The following is a 20,970-nucleotide window of genomic DNA, read 5'->3' as shown; positions in this document are numbered from 1 at the left end:
CTGGTACTTCAGCCAGACAGACACTGGACTCCCTGTACTCTTTGGCTTCTGGAACAGGAAGAAGCATACATTTTAATTTCACATGATCAAAGCTGCTGTACAGTTAAAGCTCAGCAAGTACTTTCCACTCAGGAACAATTCTGGGTTGAAGATCATTGTCTTCTAAATGCATTTCCAGGTCAGTGTCTGTTGCCACCTGATTATCAAGGTATTTATTGAACAAATGCAGTATGCCTACCAGCATTCCCAGTACTCTGGAGACTTTCTGTCAGTCAGTAAGTTTCTGTACAAATATTACTTTTACTGCTATCGTGTGACACTGGCTAGCAAAACAAACACAGTTTCAAAATGCTCAGAGCCTAGCAAGAGAAACAGACATTAATTTAGTAAACCCGCAGGCATATAATTACAAACCAAGTACTGTAAAGGAAAAATAGAGGTTACTCTAAAGAGGTATATTAGAGAACTTCTTATAATCAGTGGATCAAGGAAGGCTCCTCTGAGTTAGTTATCTTTGTGAAGAGATCTAGGCATAACATGTTAACTAGGCAAACGTGTAGGGCAAAGGGAAGTGGAGTTAGTTGAGCATTTACTGTATGCTAGGCACTAAGCACTTTAAATATTACACACACATAATCTTCACAACAACCGTAGAGGGTGAACACCTCTTCAACCATATTTTTAAAACATGAAATCTATGACTAACGTCCACAAGCTTAACTACTGTCTGAAGCTTCCTCTGCAAAGACTTCAGTTAATCCTTAAAAGTATCAAAGACAACCATGAATGAAAGAGACTGTTTAGATCATTTTTCAGTTAAGCACCATGTGATATTGATTACCTATAGAAGTTTCAACAGTTAAAACCCAAACAAAATAGAACATAGTTTGAATTATTACCTTCTAAACATACACTCCAAAAGAATAAAGGATGATATAAATAGTAGTGTAACGAAGTTATTTTAAATTATTCTTTTACAACCCTTTCCATTTCTTTATACTTTCTACCCAAGAACCCCATGGTGTTCTTTTTATGTAATAAATACTGCTAACCAAATATATATGTTTCAGTTTATGTGCAGTTTATGAAAACGAACACTGTACCATGTATTAAATTACAGCCAAAATTGAGAAAAGAGAGGGGAACGCAGTTCATTATTCTTTGTTAAATAATGAATGTTTTTGAAATAATATGATCATTAAATGCAAATGAGCATAACTCTGATATAAATGTAAATTTTTCAAAACTTGAAATGTTCCTTAAGATAAACTCTTTGGCTGAATTCTGAATATTTAATTGTTCCGCTTTCACAAAATGAATGCAGTCACCTATTCAACATAATTAGCTATCTAGGGAAAAACAATTATAATTGAACATAGCTGCTTCCCAAATGCATTTTAAATAACATAAACAGTCCTATGTTAAATATTTGGCCCGCTGCTTGGATATCTTGTATTTGCCTCTCCAGACCCCTTTTTCTACCCTACATTGTGCCTCAGAATGCTAATGTTATGGAAACCATCCAGAGGCTCCCTTGCTTCCTGGGCTTCTACCTATGCTGGCAGGGTGCCTGGGTGGGAGAAAGCGTGAGGCTGGGGTGGTTTCATTCCCAGCTCCCTCCCCATTGAATCACTACATGTTGGGTGCATCCTTCACAGGTTATAGTTTCTGTCCTGTCTATGCAGCTCTTCTCCCTGTATTCTGGAAACTGTTCCTTCCTCTTTCCCAATCATCCAAGGGATAATAACGGAGATAGGGTGCTATGCCATCCCCGTTACTTTCCCTCAAACCAGCCTGCACCTTTGTATGAAGTCCTTTTATTAAACCCTCCTCAATGACCCATTTTCAGTGCACTATTTTCTCTTAGAACCCTAACTCTATAGTAATTGATACCAGGAGTGGCCTCAGGAAACTGACCCTCAAATGAGATTCCAATTGGGTTGTTCACGTATGTGCGTGGTGTCCAGAAAACTTACTGGGCAGGAGTAGGTGTAGGGAGAAATTGGGATGCAACACTGAGGAACATGACTGAGCATTGACTATAAGGATAGCCAACAGAAGATAATTAAATAGCAAGTTAGGCAGGCGAATGTGCTGATGTGTATGCACTCAGGATTTGGGATTTGAGAATGGGGGTCCAGCACCCAGGAGTGGCACTAAGAGTCTGCTAGGCTGCTAGGCTTGCCATACAGTCAATTAGGTTGTTGTGGCAGAACTTCCCTGGCAGGATGCAAAGAAAAGAAAGGATTCTGATAGTTCAGGGAGATGAAATAATGTACTATCTGTTTAGCCTTTTTCTACTTATCACCTGTGAATGTCCAGAGGGTACACTCCTCTTATCTGGGCATTCGAGAATCCCTTATTGGGGAGGTTTTCATCATCACTGACCACCCCAGTAGTGGCTATTCTCAGTAGGCTGACTTCTAATCAGAGGCATGAGATGCTTTGAACAATGTTTGGGATGAAGAGCGTGCTAAAGGGAACAGTCCACACTCACCATTCTAATGACAAGCTTATGTGTTTTTAATCACTAAATGAATCTTCAGTATTAGTGAGAAAAACGTGTTGCAATGGAACTTTTTTTAAAGAAATCTCCTGAAAATATACACTGCTCACTAACCTTGAATGAATGTACTCTGTATAATTAACACAAAAAAGTGTGGAGAATTATTTCAAGTTTTGCACAAGGTAAAAACAGAAGCTGATACATGAGCTTGGTTCAAAAGTAAGCCCCCCACCACAAGTAGTTGGATTACCATTAACGATTTTCTTAATCTCTATGAAGTTCGATTCTTCATCTACAAAATAAGGGGACTAATAGCTGTCTCCCATTGTTGTGCAGATAAACAAGACAGGGCCTGGCATAGGACAGCATCTTAACTAACAGGGCAAAGTAAGTTTGCCTTGGGCATTCCTCTCTCATTGGCATTTGCAATCTATTACTACATCTTATACTGTAACCTTGAGGTCAGGCTCCACAACTACTTATTTTACATCCCTCATGCCCAGCACATAGACAGACACATACCAGATCCTAACTAGTGAGAGTGATTGAATGAATTCATGAATGTGTTGTTGTGAGGATGCAATGGAAGTGGTTACTTTAAGGTGTACCTTTCTTTCCTTCCCTCTATTGGTGTTTACATTTCACCTCTTCATTTGTTGCCTTTATAGTCAAGGACAATTTACTTAACTGCAGGTTTATGGTAGGTTCCTCCTCATTAAAATTAAGATGACATCTCTCTTTTGTCCATTCAGGCTGCTATAACAAAAATAACATAAACTGGATGGCTCATAAGCAACAAGAATTTATTTCTTACAGTTCTAGAGACTGGTAAATCCAAGATAAGGCACCAGCAGATTCCTAGTGTCTAGAGAAGACTTGCTCTCTGCTTTATAAGGAGTGCCCTCTTACTGTGTCCTCACTTGGTGGACAGGGTGAACAAACTCCCTTTGGCTTCTTTCATAGGGCATTAATCCCCTTTATGAGGGTGGAGCCATCATGACCTAATTGCCTCCCAAAGGCCACCCCTCTTAACACCATACGTTGGGGACTAAGTTTCAACATATCAATGTTGGGGAGATGGGAACATTCAAACCATAGCAATCTACTACCCTAGTAGGAGTGCTGTGAAATAAATTAAATAACAGTTTAAATACCTACAAAATAGGGCGTACTCCATAAATTTTATTTTCCTTTCTTTTGTCCAATTTGTATTTCAAGGACTCAGCACATTATAGACACTGAAATAAATGTTGTACATGATGGACCACGCATAAACTTCTAATTTGGAAAGTTTATACACTGTTCATTTCTTTAAAAAAACCTCCCAAATATCAGATTACTGCCCATGGGATTGCAAAATATTTTTATGCCTTTTATGGTTAAAATGCTGTAAGAATTTGGAAGAAGTCCTACTTCTGAAAGTTATTTCAATAAATCCAAAATGAATAGATGTGGAAAATATTTAACATTCAACAGTTAATTTTGAATAAGAGAGATATGTAGTTGATTTTATCCCTTCTATTTCTACAAACCATAAGAAGAAACAGTTTGGACAGGTTCCTCAAAAGAGGCTCCCCAAATCCTTTTTAATGGGATACATCAACTCAAGTGTCACCCAAAGATTATTCCTAACAAATGTACATATTGTTTGACTTTGCTTGGAATAAACAAAAAGCTTAAAATTAGATTATTGCTTAGAAACAGAGCCATTAAATTAAAATAAGACCAGACATTTGGAACTAAGTCAGTTTAAGAGAGTCACCTTTCATTAAATTATGGCTACCATGTTTGGATTGTTTTATTAGCTTTATGCCATAGCCATAAAAACTCTGTTAAAATTTCAGTTAGTGCCTAGTGCCTTCACACAAATTCACAAAATCAGTGCCTTTAAACAAATTCGTTTTTCATACTAAAGGAAATGCCAATAACCACTAAATCACTAAAACTAAAAGGCAAAAAAGTGGAAATTTTTTTAAAGTCATTTAAATCGCTATTGGCCTGACTTACTTGTCCCCTTCAAATTAAAAAAAAAAATGTATATATATCAACAGCAACTCAATCCTGCTTCCCCTCATTTCTCTCATTTTTCGTAGGGTTCCAACACTGTATCACTATTTGAAATGTAACTAATTTAAACTTATTTAGCAAAAGAAGCTCTATTTATAGCCTTATTTGTGCTGAGCAGCTTTTCAAAAAACACATTTTTCAGATTAATGGAAATGTTTGTGGTAACATTAGCTCTACTTGCCATTCGAAAACTATAAAATGAATTAAGAGGGGGAACGACTTGAATTAAAGCATGAGTGACTTCATAAAAATAAACACTTTACATAATTTGTAAATTTAAATTTTTGTTACCTCAAAATGTAGGCAGAATGATTTATAAACATAATGCATTTATTTGCCAAAAACAAGAAGAAATTTGCCTGATTACTGATAAAAATTATTTTAAATTATTTTTCCAGTGAGTTTTTTGTGAGTATATCACTGATGGAAAATTTTTATTCTGTGCCACAGATTCTCATTTCCACATACAGTTTTGTGACCGAAGACTTGACATGCTGAATTAATGTTGTGTGGGGGGGGGAGGGGGGGGAGAGATATAAATATAGAGATAATGATGGAGACATCATTATAATAGCTTCTTTAGGGAGCTCTTAGAGTTAACTGGAGGAACCCTAAGTTTCATTGAACACAGTTTGAATCCTAAAGTAGTTGTGATGCTATTTATATTCTCCAAATATTCTGTAAACACAAAAATATTCCACTTTTTAAAAAAGTGGAAATATGTTAACAATAAGGCATAAAATTTACAAATAATTTTATCTTTCAAATATGAAAAACGCTTCATCCAAAAACTAATGATGCTGGTCCACCTGGTTTCAGCTCTGATGGACTATCTTGTAAGAAACCATGCTCTAATCAAGAATACATAGAAAAATGGATACTTTTTTTAAAAGTAAGTTTGAAGGCATTGGAGGTTTTCCAAGGTAGTCCGGATTTAAGAGGCCACAATCCTAGAGAGAAGCAAAGATTTTTGAAGTGAACCCAATATTTGTGTTGCTCTTCCTCTAGGGGAATCAAAACTCTGAATATGAGCATGTCAAGGTGGCCAGGATCAAGAGGACAAGATTACAGGAAGAAGATGGGTACACAGAAGTGAACCTGATACTGTGTGACAGCTTTTCACTCCAGGGATTTGCTGATTCTTAAGCCATGGTGGTCAAATGACCCAAATGTATACTACAAACCCCAAATCAATCACCAAAAACAAACAAAAACTTGTAGCTAAAAATCAAGCAGAAGGGATAACATTAAATACAAAAGTACTGAATACAAAAGAAGGCAGAAAAAGAGAACAAAGGCGTTATGGGATAAATAGAAACAAATAGTCAAGATGGTAGATTTAAACCAAACTAAATCAGTTATCACACTAAAAAGAAATATATACCTAACCATATAAATTATCACATTAAACATAACACCTCTTGTGAAAAGAAAAAAGGTAAAGATGATCAGATTGCCAACTATATCACCCACTATATAATCCCTACAAGAATAAGGACATAAACAGTTTGCAAGTGGGGAAATTATGGAAAATATGTATACCATGTTAACAGCAATCATAAAAAGCAGGATTGGTTTTATAAGTATCAGACTCAATAGCTGTCAGAGCAAAGAATATGACCAGTGAGAAAGAAGGTGATTTCCTAATAAAAAGGGCATCAAATCATCAAGAGGACATAACAATCTTAAATGTTTATATACTTAACAGAGATTGAAAATATATGAAGCAAAGGCCAATAAACCTACAAGGAAAGTAGAAATATTTACTCTTATAATGGTAAATGTCAACACTCTTTTAGCAATTGATAAAGACAAAGTTAGTAAAAATATAGACAATTTGAACAAGACTATCAAATAGTTTGACATCATTGACATTTATATAAGGAGAACAACAGAAAACATTCATTTTAATTGCACAAAAAATATTTACAAGTTAGTTCATATTCTAGACCATAAAACAAGTCTAAATTAATTTCAAAAGATTCAAATCATACAAAGTATGCTTTCTGATCAAAATTGAATTTTAGAAGTCAGTAACAGAAACTCCCAGATATGTACAGACTAAATACACAGTTCTCCATAACCCATGGATAAAAGAAGAAATAAAAAAGGAATTTAAAAAGCATTTTGAATGGGGTGAAAATGAAAGCACAAAATATCAAAATTTGTGCTATTGTGAATAGTGCTGCAATAAACATATGTATGCATGATCTATAATCCTTTGGTTATATACCTAGTAATGGGATTGCTGGGTCAAATGATATTTCTGGTTCTAGATCCTTGAGGAATCGCCACACTGTCTTCCACAATGGTTGAACTAATTTACACTCCCACCAACAGTGTAAAAGCATTCCTATTTCTCCACATCCTCCACAGCATCTGTTGTTTCCTGACTTTTTAATGATTACCATTCTAACTGGCGTGAGATGGTTTCTCATCGTGGTTTTGATTTGCATTTCTCTGATGACCAGTGACGATGAGCATTTTTTCACGTATCTGTTGGCTGCATAGATGTCTTCTTTTGAGAAGTGTCTGTTCATATCCTTTGCCCAGTTTTTGATGGGGTTGTTTTTTTCTTGTAAATTTGTTTGAGTTCTTTGTAGATTCTGGATATTAGCCCTTTGGCAGATGGGTAGATTACAAAAATTTTCTCCCATTCTGTAGGTTGCCTGTTCACTCTGACAGTAGTTTCTTTTGCCATGCAGTAGCTCTTTAGTTTAATTAGATCCCATTTGTCTATTTTGTCTTTTGTTGCCATTGCTTTTGGTGTTTTAGTCATGAAGTCCTTGCCCATGCCTATGTCCTGAATGGTATTGCCTAGGTTTTCGTCTAAGGTTTTTATGGTTTTAGATCTAACATTTAAGTTTTTAATCCATCTTGAATTAATTTTTGTATAAGGTGTAATTAAGGGATTGAGTTTCAGCTTTCTACTTATGGCTAGCCAGTTTTCCCAGCACCATTTATTAAATAGGGAATTCTTTCCCCATTTCTTGTTTTTGTCAGGTTTGTCAAAGATCCGACGGTTGTCGATGTGTGGTGTTATTTCTGAGGCCTCTGTTCTGTTCCATTGATCTATATCTCTGTTTTCGTAACAGTACCATGCTGTTTTGGTTACTGTAGCCTTGTAGTATAGTTTGAAGTCAGGTAGCATGATGCCTTCAGCTTTGTTCTTTTTGCTTAGGATTGCCTTGGCAATGCGGGCTCTTTTTTGGTTCCATATGAACTTTAAAGTAGCTTTTTCCAATTCTGTGAAGAAAGTCATTGGTAGCTTGATGGGGATGGCATTGAATCTATAAATTACCTTGGGCAGTATGGCCATTTTCACGATATTGATTCCTCCTATCCATGAGCATGGAATGTTCTTCCATTTGTTGGTATCCTCTTTTATTTCGTTGAGCAGTGGTTTGTAGTTCTCCTTGAAGAGGTCCTTCACATCCCTTGTAAGTTGGATTCCTAGGTATTTTATTCTCTTTGTAGCAATTGCGAATGGGAGTTCACTCATGATTTGGCTCTCTGTCTGTTATTCGTGTATAAGAATGCTTGTGATTGATTTTTGCACATTGATTTTGTATCCTGAGACTTTGCTGAAGTTGCTTATCACCTTAGGTAGATTTTGGGCTGAGACAATGGGGTTCTCTAAATAACAATCATGTCAACTGCAAACAGGGACAATTTGACTTCCTCTTTTCCTAATTGAATACCCTTTATTTCTTTCTCTTGCCTGATTGCCCTGGCCAGAATTTCCAACACTACGTTGAATAGGAATGGTGAGAGAGGGCATCCTTGTCTTGTGCTGGTTTTCAAAGGGAATGCTTCCAGTTGTTGCCCATTCAGTATGATATTGGCTGTGGGTTTGTCATAAATAGCTCTTATTATTTTGAGATACTTTCCATCAATACCTAGTTTATTAAGAGTTTTTAGCATGAGGGCTGTTGAATTTTGTCGAAGGCCTTTTCTGCATCTATTGAGATAACCATGTGGTTTTTGTCTTTGGTTCTGTTTATGTGATGGATTACATTTATTGATTTGCATATGTGGAACCAGCCTTGCATCCCAGGGATGAAGCCAACCTGATCATGGTGGATAAGCTTTTTGATGTGCTGCTGGACTCGGTTTGCCAGTATTTTATATAAGAGGATTTTTGCATCATTGTTCATCAGGGATATTGGTCTACAATTCTCTTTTTTTGTTGTGTCTCTGACAGGCTTTGGTATCACGATGATATTGGCCTCATAAAATGAGTTAGGGAGGATTCCCTCTTTTTCTATTGATTGGAATAGTTTCAGAAGGAATAGTACCAGCTCCTCTTAGTACCTTTGTTAGAATTTGGCTGTGAATCCATCTTGTCCTGGACTTTTTTTTATTGGTAGGCTACTAATTATTGCCTCAATTTCAGAGCCTATTATTGGTCTATTCAGAGATTCAACTTCTTCCTGGTTTAGTCTTGGGAGGGTCTATTTGTCCAGGAATTTATCCATTTCTTGTAGATTTTCTAGTTTATTTGCATAGAGGTGTTTATAGTATTCTCTGATGGTAGTTTGTATTTCTGTGGGATTGGTAGTGATATCCCCTTCATCATTTTTTATTGTGTCTATTTGATTCTTCTCTCTTTTATTCTTTATTAGTCTTGCTAGTGGTCTGTCAATTTTGTTGATCTTTTCAAAAAACCAGCTCCTGGATTCGTTGATTTTTTGAAGGGTTTTTTTGTGTCTCTATTTCTTTCAGTCCTGCTCCGATCTTAGTTATTTCTTGCCTTCTGCTAGCTTTTGAATTTGTTTGTTCTTGCTTCTCCAGTTATTTCAATTGTGATGTTAGGGTGTCGATTTTAGATCTTTCCTGCTTTCTCTTCTGGGCGTTTAGTGCTATAAATTTCCCTCTATATACTGCTTTAAATGTGTCCTAGAGATTCTGGTATGTTGTGTCTTTGTTCTCATTGGTTTCAAAGAACATCTTTATTTCTGCCTTCATTTCGTTATTTACCCTGTAGTCATTCAGGAGCAAGTTGTTCAGTTTCCATGTAGTTGTGTGCTTTTGAGTGAGTTTCCTAATCCTAAGTTCTAATTTGATTGCACTGTGGTCTGAGAGACAGTTTGTTGTGATTTCTGTTCTTTTACATTTGCTGAGGAGTGCTTTACTTCCAATTATGTGGTCAATTTTAGAATAAGTGTGATATGGTGCTGAGAAGAATGTATATTCTGTTGATTTGGGGTGGAGAGTTCTGTAGATGTCTATTAGGTCTGCTTGGTGCAGAGCTGAGTTGAAGTCCTGGATATCCTTGTAAACCTTCTGCCTCATTGATCTGTCTAATATTGACAGTGGGGTGTTAAAGTGTCCCATTATTATTGTGTGGGAGTCCAAGTCTCTTTGTAGGTCTCTAAGGACTTGCTTTATGAATCTGGGTGCTCCTGTATTGGGTGCATATATATTTAGGATAGTTAGCTCTCCTTGTTGAATTGATCCCTTTACCATTAGGTAATGGCCTTCTTTGTCTCTTTTAATCTTTGTTGGTTTAAAATCTGTTTTATCAGAGATTAGGCTTGCAACCCTGCTTTTTTTGCTTCCCATTTGCTTGGTAGATCTTCCTCCATCTCTTTATTTTGAGCCTATGTGCATCTTTGCACGTGAGATGCATCTCCTGAATACAGCACACTGATGGGTCTTGACTCTTTATCCAATTTGCCAGTCTGTGTCTTTTAATTGGGGCATTTAGCCCATTTACATTTAAGGTTAGTATTGTTATGTGTGAATTTGATCCTGTCATTATGATATTAGTTGGTTATTTTGCCCGTTAATTGATGCAGTTTCTTCATAGCATCGATGGTCTTTACAATTTGGCATGTTTTTGCAGTGGCTGGTACCAGTTGTTTCTTTCCATGTTTAGTGCTTCCTTCAGGAGCTCTTGTAAGGCAGGCCTGGTGGTGACAAAATCTCTCAGCATTTTCTTCTCTGTAAAGGATTTTATTTCTCCTTCACTTTATGAAGCTTAGTTTGGCTGGATATGAAATTCTGGGTTGAAAATTCTTTTCTTTAAGAATGTTGAATATTGGCCCCCACTCTCTTCTGGCTTGTAGGGTTTCTGCCAAGAGATCCGCTGTTAGTCTGATGGACTTGCCTTTGTGGGTAACTCGACCCTTCTCTCTGGCTGCCCTTAACATTTTTTCCTTCATTTCAACCTTGGTGAATCTGACAATTATGTTTCTTGGGGTTGCTTTTCTTGAGGAGTATCTTTGTGGAATTAAAATAAATGGAATCAAATTGTAATATTTAAAAATATTTTCCACAAGCAAATTTCCCAGCCTAAATTGCTTCATATTTAAGATGATATAAAATTATAAGAGGTTTTCGTATAATTTTTTAATATTCAATATATTTTTTTCTATATTTCCTATAATGCCAAAACATGACAAGGACATTCATTGTAAGAAAAGAAAATTACTGACATATCTTCATTATTGACACACAAAGTAAGTTTTAGGATATCCTAAAGGTGAGGGTTGCAACAGGGAGGAAGCAGAAGCTGCCAGTCCTCTTAGACACTTCAGTCTTGTTGCATTGGTTAAAGCAGTCACAGAGTCAGCTAGGACGCAAGGGGAGCAGAAATAAACCCCACCTTTCAATGGGGGGAGTGACAGGGAATTTGCAGGCACCCACAATTCATCACATCTTCCCACCTCTCTCAAATTTATGCTTGTCCAAAACCAGCTCTATCACCAAAGTTCATTTCAAATCCTCTCTCGTATGAATTATTAACCCCTAAACTGAAAATAGCTCTTCCATTTTCCCCTGTGAACTCTCATTTTTATCTCTACCTTTCTTGGGGCACTTTTAACTTTCAATCTTGAATTATTTATGTAAGTCTTATATCCTCTACATTTTAAATAACATTTATTTCTAGTTACTGAAATAAGAAATTCATATTGTAGAAAATTGTCAAGATTCATTTCTGAATAATACCTCTCTCAAACTGCTTTGCAAATATGAGATGCTTGATAAACATTTAATAAGTGAAGATTGTAATAAAATCCAAACTTTCTAATAGGTCAATACTAGGTATTTCTGAGATTGTTTGGCTTGCGGCTTTCTTCTGTATACCAATCATATATATTTAAATACAGATAGGCAAAAATGAAACTAAATAATAGTTGTGTGTATTTTACCAGACTCAAGTTGGGGAGAAAAAAAGAAAAGAAAAAGAAAATAGTGTAATGGCGAACACTACTGAATTCTTAACTATGTGTCAGGCACAATTCTAAAAACTTCATCCTCCTAACATCCTGCAAGGTTTTGAAGAAAAGGAAAAAATTACCAAGGAATGCAAAACAAAGGAAACAAAAGAGGCAAAAAAAATTATCCTATAGACCTGAAGAGCTCCAAAACATCTGAAATTCTGACGTAAGTTGGCTACACGGTGAGGGAAGCCGGCTTCTAAGAACATACACAGGAAAGAACTTTGGAATAAAGGGCACTTTTCCTCTGACTTAATCTATTCTTTTCATATTTAATGGAGTACTATTTTATGAATTCTTATTTTTGAAAATAAATACATCAATTTTCTGGTGATTGGAACTTTAAGGTCTTTAAATTACCTTCATTTTTAATATAATGTTAACATCTTTAACCACCAGGAAAAGAAAAGCCTAATGATGACTTAATTTTTAAAAAGTGTGCTGTACCTAGAGATCCACAACTACAATGAGACAAAATTAAACAAATTTCTGATACTTTTATTTAACAACCAAAAAGTATTGCATGTTCAGTACTATGCTTTATAATGGTGGAAAAACAAAAAAGGAGGGTAATACGGTACCAGACATCAGAGAATTATGCAATCTATTTGAAAAGATAAAATTAAATATTTAGGAAATTAACAGGAAAGCTTTAGTTTAAAAAACAAGATAGAGGTCAAGAAAGGGAGGAATCACTTCGGAATATAACAGCAAAATAAAGTTTTGTTGGAAGTGTTGGGAATTGAGGTGGGCCTTCAGAGAAGGGCAGAATTTAGAAAGGTTAGCAAAGAATATTCCAGATTTGAGAAGGTGAAAATTAGTAACTGCACAAGCAAGGGCATAGAGACAAGAATGATTGTAATATTTTAACCCAATAGCAGGGAAGAGACAACTCATCTTGAGCAGGGTTATGTATTTGAGATTACTGGAAAATAGAATCTAATGGGTAAGGTAGATTATGACAAGCTCTGAATGGATGCTGGTCCGCGTGGTTCAGGCTTGATACAATAAAAACAACCTGAGGCCGTTTTCATCCCTGTCTGCGAGAGTATTTAATATACTAACGGAACCTTTACTGTGTTTTGACATAGGAAAGTTCCTCCCAAAGCGTAGTTGGAATGAAATCTTCCTACTTGTTTTCCATAAAATCGGTATGATTTTCCATAAAGAGATTATTATTTTTGACATGAAGCAAAGGTCAGAGTTTGGGTGTGTATTTGTGTCCGTGAACATTATGATGTGTGTAGGTGTTTTAATTTCCAAAGTCAGGGTCAGGAGGCAGATTAGGGCTACGATGTCATGACAACCAATCAAGTTGTTTGTTTCAGTCCAAAAAGTAGTCAATTCACTGGAAAATGCTCAATCAACTAAGTGTAAATTAAAATAGTTATGAATTGTTTGTAAAAAGCAACCACAGTTTGTTTTAAAAAGGTATGAATAATTTTGCATATGCATAATTTTCCCTAAAGGTATTATTCTTTAAACATGAAGCAAAGGTCAGAATTTGAGTGTGTTTATATGCATGTGTATTTGTGTTTTAATTTCCTAAATGGGGGTTAGGAGGCAGATTAGGACTGCAAGGGGCCAAGGCAACCAATCAAGTTGTCATTTTGGTCTTTGTCCTTGTCTACAAAGTAGACAGTTCACTGGAAAAAGTTCAAGCAATTAAGTTTAAAATAAAATATTTACCAATTCATTATGAGAAGTCACCTTAAGTTTATCTAATGAAAGGTATTAATATATCTATTATTTTACCACATCTAACAGCTTGTCACTCTATTATATAAATAAATTTGATTAAACTGAGGGGACATATTTCTCACAAAAAGGTGTTCATTTCTACCCAATACCTATATCTTCTAGGTGCTTAGAAATTGATTTCCAATTCATAATAAAAAGTCCAGTAAAAATGTCAAATGAAAAGCTTTCATCAATTACTTTTCATTTTATAAACGTGCTTTGAAAACACCTTGTTAATTTTACAGAAAGTCATTAGATTGCATAAATCACTTTTTGGGTACATTTACTAATGGAATAAAATAATTCCAATATATCATTTGCTTCTGAATGCCTCAGAGTTTCAGGAAGGTATTAATAAGGCCCTGCTTCCTGTATCTTAAACCAAACATTTAGTTTGATCATTGCTTTCTTGAGTCTTAGAAAAACAAATTATGAAAGTTATGATGGACTTCTTGGAAAGGTAATGACATAAGGGCATGGTTACAAAACTGTTTTGTTTGATTTCCAACTTAAACTAAGAAAGGCTAGGCCTACTTTATAAACTCCAAAGAGCAATTATTAGGTGCAATTTATTTAGACAATATTGAGAGTACACATTGAGTTGCTAGTTTAACCTAATCTCTCCAGTTAATGAACACAATATAGTTACAGGTTACACATGATTAAAAAAAAAAATCTAGATTCTCACCCCCACACCCTCCACACACACACATTTTTTTGGTTAGCTTTGAAAAACACAGAAAATACTCAGCATAGGGTCTACACTTGCACTGCTGATGAGCAAGATGGGAAATGACTTTTCAAAACAGCATCTTGTTATGTTTGACCTGTTCTTTTCATTAAGAGTGGTGTCATCAGGCAAGTGCAGTGGCTCATGCCTGTAATCCCACCACTTTGGGAGGCTGAGGTGTGTGGATCACCTGAGGTCAGGAGTTCGAGACCAACCTGGCCAACATGGTGAAACCCCGTTTCTAACAGAAATACAAAAAATTAGCTGGGTGTGGTGGCGGGCATCTGTAATCCAAGCTACTCTGGAGGCTGAGGTAGGAGAATCACTTGAACTCAGGAGTCAGAGGTTTCAATGAGCTGAGATTGCACCACTGCACTCCACCCTGGGCAGCAGAGTGAGACTCCATCTCAAAAAAAAAAAAAAAAGACAAAGAAAAAAGAAAAGAAAATCACACAAAAACTGTGAGGGAATGGACATAGAAACAAGGATTGCCAGAGAGCCAAGAAAGATTCAACATGCATAGGACTGCCGTCTCTGAAGGAAACAGTAGAACAAATGGAATAAAAAATCATTCAAAGACATCATTGAAATAACATTTGGGCAAGGAAGAAACACAGGATCTGAAGAACAACAGGAACCACTGTTCTAAAAGACAAAGATAAAGAATGACACACTGAGATGTGGTCTCACGAAGTTATTGAACTTCAATTTTTTTTAAGTATGCAAGCAATAAAAATGTGTCACCAACAAAGGAAGAGGTAAAAAATAAAAAATAAAAATAAAAAAACACTGACTTACAAATTCATGTTAGCAGCTTTACATGCAAAAAAACTGTGGAACATTGTCAACAGGATTTTGGAAGAAAAGAGATTTGAATTATATACTCAGTCAAACTGGCATTTAAATGTCCAGATGATAGGAAATTATCTCAAATGTACAAAGTCTGAGGAAGTATATCTCCCACATATCCAGGTAATGTTTTTAAAAAATCTACTTGTCACAATCTAGCCAATATACAGATTAATCCAAATAAAAACGACAGGAATGGGAAAGTCACAGGATGAGAAATGGTAGGGGATTATTGAATTCAGTTGAACATAAAATTAAGGCCAAACAACTAATTAGTGTAAAACAGTATAATGTTTCTAATTCTTGAAAGAAACACTACATCATGTGGTGGAGGGGGCAGGTAATGAGGAGAAAACCTTCAGAGAATACCACAGTATCTATCAGGATTCTGGGCATGAAATAGCATCTTCAAAAAGACTTAAAGAACAGTCTATATAGCGGTGAACCTCCATGGGCTGGTAAGCACCCATGTACAAACAGTAGTAGGAAAGCATAATATTCTTGTTAGATTGTATTGCTGGTCACCCATCTCTGCTTTTTCTTTTTTTTTTTTTTTTTTTTTTTTTTGAGACAGAGTCTCACTGTGTCACCCAGGCTGGAGTGCGGTGGCGCGATCTCGGTTCACTGCAAACTCCGCCTCCCAGGTTCACGTCATTCTCCTGCCTCAGCCTCCCGAGTAGCTGGGACTACAGGCGCCCGCCACCACGCCCGGCTAATTTTCTGTATTTTTAGTAGAGACGGAGTTTCACTGTGTTAGCCAGGATGGTCTCGATCTCCTAACCTCGTGATCCGCCCGCCTCGGCCTCCCAAAGTGCTGGGATTACAGGCGTGAGCCACTGTGCCCGGCCCCACCTCTGCTTTTTCTAGTGGAGTCTTATACTTCCCTGCCCCACTTAAAGTTAGACTTGCCCATTTACCTGAATAACATGTGAGCTGAAATGTCATGAAACAGATGGGAAGAAGCTTCTGAAGCCGGTTTGTGCTTCTCCGTCACGTGAATCCCCAGCTAGACATCAGGAAGAAGCACCACAACCAACCCGTGATGGATATGTACCACGAACAATAGTTGTAAGTCATTGATATTTGGGAGTAATTTTATAGTAGCAAATCTAACCTTTCCTCACTAGTATACTACTCCTAAGCCTGAAGAGGAAAGGGAAGGGCAAAGTATTAGTAGAGTCTAATAAGGGATGGGATCATGGAAGAGGAGCCACAAAAGAGGAACTGAAGTCACAGAGTACAGCACAGGCCACAGCCATGATGAAGCAGTCGGACGTGGAGCCATAATACCCTAAGTTCTCTTTCCTCCCACCATTTTACTTCCTGCTTGTGGTTCCCTTTCACCAAATCCGGCTGGAAGCAGAAGACTGAGGAGTGATGCATTCCATAGAATTCAGTGTCACAAGCCAGGTTTCCCATTATCAAATGCTACGACAGATTTTGGGTGCAAAATCTTTATTAGGAATCAACACCTGTGAAGAGAAGGGGGAAGAAGCAGGATTGGACAGAGAAAGCTGCTGAACGTAATTATGCAGACAATGAACTACAGAACCTCAGCCAGTCCACAGGGGAGCTCTGACGTAAGGATTATCAATAAAAATCTTCCGCAGAGGGCCAAAATGCTCAGCCATGTGTCCATCATGACAACCCTGAAAAAGGCTGATGGCCAAAGATATTTGTTGTCAATTGGATGAGTCTCTTTGTCTACTTGTTTGTTTAGTTCTTCCGTGGTGAATGGTCTCTGGTGGGCATTAACATGTGACACATACATACACACAAACTATATCTATATTTCCTTTTTTTACCTACAGAGAAAACATTATTTTAAGCAGCCATCACAAATTTTTAAATGTAATATTTTGTCCACAAAGTAAACCTCAATAAATTCCTATATTAGAAATAGTACATAATAAACTGTCTGACAATGATGCATTAAAGTTAGGAATGCAAAACATATGTATAAAGAAACAATACAACAGATGTTGCAAATTTTTAAATTTACTGGAACAACTCTTTAGCCAAAAAGTAAATCTAATGAAAATTGCTAGAAAAATAATAATCTACAAATTAATTGCCAAACCTATGACACGTAACCAGAGCTGTACTCAGGTCCTTAAAATTGTTTTAATGTGAAACAATAAAAAAAAGAATAAAGCATTTACTCAAGAGTTTATTTAAAAAGTTAACAGCAAAGAAATCAGAAGAAAGTCATTAACGATCACAGCAGAAATAAATGAATTTTTTTAAATAAATGAATTTTTTAAAGAAAAGTGGTAGAACTCATAAATTCAAGAATTGCTTCTTCTAAAAAAAAAAAAAAACTAGGTAAAATACTAGCTCGCCTAAATTTTAAAAAGAAAATTAAAGGATAAGCACCAATACAAAAAAAATACGTAAATTAGAAAGCAGCAATGGCCATAGATCACCGCAGAGTAATGTGGTTGAAGGAGAAGTAAAAATTATCAAAATAGACACTAGATTATATTGAAAGCCTAAATCAACCAATACCTATGGGAGAAAAACTGAAAACAAAGAAGTCTTCAGAGGGGAATTTTTAAAGCTTCAAATAATTGATAATTGACACGTATTTAACAAGGCTAGAGAAAGTAGAAAAGCTGCTCACATTTTTTATAAATGAAAAATAATGACTCAAATTCTGTCAAAAGTATGCTAAAAGGAAAATTACAAGCAATTCACTTCTGAATATTGGTACAAATGACCTAAATAAAATGTTGGCAAGTAGAATTCAGCAACACTTTAAAAGAATAACACGCCATGATCAAGTGGAGTTATTGCAGGACGGCAAGGATGGCTCATTGACATAAGTCACCACTTAGTAGACAAGAAGAAAAAACTGTTACAATTTTGATATCTTCTTGATAAACACTAAAAAAGGCTTGATACAATTTAATATTCTCACACATTGCTGATAGGGGCTTTTACTAAAGAATATAAGAATATTTAACATTTTTATAGTATACATTACCCAAATCAAAAGTGAAAATATGAAATACTAGAAGCATTCCCAGTAAGAATGATGCTAAGACAAGGTCCTACATTATTTAACATTTACATGACTGGCTTTTACTAGTCAATGTAATAAGAGAATGAAACAGGCAGTGTATTAGTGTGCTCAGATTGCCGTAGCCAAGCACCACAGGCTAGATGATGGAAACAATAGAAATTTGTTTCCTCACATTTGTGGAGTCTGGAAGCCCAAGACCAGGGGCCAGCATGCTTAGCTTTTGGTAAGGGGTCTGTTTGAGGTTTGCAGATGGCCACCTTCTCACTGGGTCCTCACAGGGCAAAGAGGAAGAGCTAGCTCTCTAGTGTCTCTTTTAATAAGGACACTAATTCTATCAGATCAGGACCCCACCCTTAGGACTCATTTAATCTTGATTACTTCCTTACACTAAATGCAGTAACGTTGGAGGTTAAGGCTTCAACATATAAATTGAGGCTGGAGGGAACACAACTGATCATGGCAAAAAGTATTAATACTGGAAAGAAGGTAAAATTATGATGATCTTTAAACTGTATAACTATTTATCTGAAATAGCCCAGAGAATCAATTGAAAATTCTGAGCAAAAAAAAGTAGCATTCAGTATGCTGGCTTTAAAAACCAAAACACAAAAGTCAGTAGCATTTTTATGTTTAAGCAATATAATTACAAAATATAGCAGAATAAAAAGTCCATTCACAAAAGTAAGAAAAGTTTTAGATAGCTATGAAAATCCCAAAAGAGTGACCCAAATGATCAAACTATAAAGTTTCCTGAAAATAAAGGAAGACTTTAACAAAAGAAGCATACTTTCTTCATTGATAGAAATACTCAATATTGTACAAATTCAAGCCCTTTCTTAATGTTTAAATCCAATGTGATGCCAATCAAAACCCTAACAAAATTTGTGACTGGAGTATCCCCATTCAGGATATGTAGACTGAGAATAGAGAATATTGCAAAATTATTCTTTCATCTGGAGAAATAAACATATGATGTAAAGAAAAACTGACTATACCATATACAATGATACAAGATATGGAAAAGACCAACAGATCTTTGTAGCACAATAAAGAGTTTAGAAATAGCTGTGAGCCTTTTCTTTATCTTAATATCTGATAAACATGGCATTCAAATTAATGATTGAAATATGGAAAATGGGAAAACACTCCCATATCTAAAACTTAGATACCAGAAGTAGATTTTATATGAGTGAACATTCATAATTTGTTTATAGTTTTAGATGGGAAGGCCTTTGAAAATGTCTCATCAGCCACAAAGGAAAAGATGGATAATTGTAAAACATCAAAATTATATTTTTAATTGAATCAGGCACCAAAAACAAGCTTGAACTTTTTTAAAAAAGAAATATTATTTGTAACACATGTTAAAGGGTTAATATCTTCAGCATCTCATACATCAATAAGAGAAAGGAAAACACCACAACAGTAGGGGGGAGGGATAGCATTAGGAGATATACCTAATGTAAATGACGAGTTAACAGGTGCAGCACACCAACATGGCACATGTATACATATGTAACAAACCTGCATGTTGTGCACATATACCCTAGAACTTAAAGTATAATAAAACAGTTCATCTTACCGAATATCTTTTTCTTATATTAGTGGACATTTTCTTTCTTCTTTTAGGAAATGCCTGTTCATGTTGTTTATTTTACTGTTGTAGTGTTTTCCTTTCTCTTATTGGCGGTCATTAAAAAGTCAGGAAACAACAGGTGCTGGAGAGGATGTGGAGAAATAGGAACACTTTTACACTGTTGGTGGGACTGTAAACTAGTTCAACCATTGTGGAAGACAGTGTGGCAATTCCTCAAAGATCTAGAACCAGAAATACGATTTGACCCAGCCATCCCATTACTGGGTACATACTCAAAGGATTATAAATCATGCTGCTATAAAGACACATGCACACATATGTTTACTGCAGCACTATTCACAGTAGCAAAAACTTGGAACCAACCCAAATGTCCGCCAATGATAGACTGGGTTAAGAAAATGTGGCACATACACACCAAGGAATACTATGCAGCCATAAAAAAGTATGAGTTCTTGTCTTTTTCAGGAACATGGATGAAGCTAGAAACCATCATTCTGAGCAAACTATCAGAAGGACAGAAAACCAAACACCGCATGTTCTCATGTGTGAATTGAACAATGAGAACACTTGAACACAGGATGGGGAACATCACACAATGGGACCTGTTGTGGGGTAGGGGGAGGTGGGGGGGATAGCATTAGGAGATATACCTAATGTAAATGATGAGTTAATGGGTGCAGCACACCAACATGGCACATGTATACATATGTAACAAACCTGCACATTGTGAACATGTACCCTAGAACTTAAAGTATAACAAAAAATAAAATAAAATAAATAAATAATAAAAATATATCTCTGCATGTATTGACATGGATAGATATCTACAATGTCGAGTGGATGAAGTGAGTCATGAAACACTATGTATAATGTGGTTAATTTTTATAAAAATAAACACTTATACCAAGAAAAAAAAAGAAAGAAAAAGTTATTCAGGCTTGCTAATAATAAAAGGGATATGAACAAGATAATATGACACTGTTCCCCCTTTATCAGATAGGCAACTTTGTATGTGATCCTTGTGTGAGAGAAACTCTCATACTGTTTGTGGAATCTTAAATTGGGATTCCACTACAGTGCGATTTTTTAAAATCTATCAAAATTTTAGGCAGGCATACCCCTTGACATAGCAATTTTAATTTCAAAGCTTTGTTCCAAGAAGTTAATTCAATATGTGTAACAATATGTCCATGAAGATTTCTGTTCTAGTGTTATTTATTACAATCATGA

The 20,970-nt window shown here is 35.9% G+C and overlaps 1 protein-coding gene across 7 annotated transcripts in view; it reads left to right on the top strand.

Annotated features, from left to right (window-relative positions):
- The window catches only part of CABCOCO1 (ciliary associated calcium binding coiled-coil 1), a 103,237-nt gene that overhangs the window by 42,169 nt on the left and 40,098 nt on the right, over positions 1 to 20,970 (top strand). The window contains exons 6-7 of one of the 7 annotated variants that reach the window (XM_054522550.2): positions 5,582 to 5,655; positions 11,855 to 12,080. The exons of 2 other annotated variants lie outside the window; for them this stretch is intronic. In XM_054522550.2, the coding sequence (XP_054378525.1) occupies positions 5,582 to 5,655; positions 11,855 to 11,861 (81 nt within the window). In that variant the 3' untranslated portion in view covers positions 11,862 to 12,080. Of the gene's footprint in view, positions 1 to 5,581; positions 6,786 to 11,733; positions 12,133 to 20,205; positions 20,641 to 20,970 lie in introns of those variants that run through there. 4 more of the 7 variants (XM_054522553.2, XM_054522548.2, XM_054522549.2 and 1 more) reach the window with 4 other exon arrangements.

The sequence above is a fragment of the Pongo abelii genome, chromosome 8, assembly GCF_028885655.2.
Source record: "Pongo abelii isolate AG06213 chromosome 8, NHGRI_mPonAbe1-v2.0_pri, whole genome shotgun sequence".
NCBI classification, from domain to species: Eukaryota; Metazoa; Chordata; class Mammalia; order Primates; family Hominidae; genus Pongo; species Pongo abelii.
This window is presented reverse-complemented; position numbering and strand designations above follow the sequence as displayed.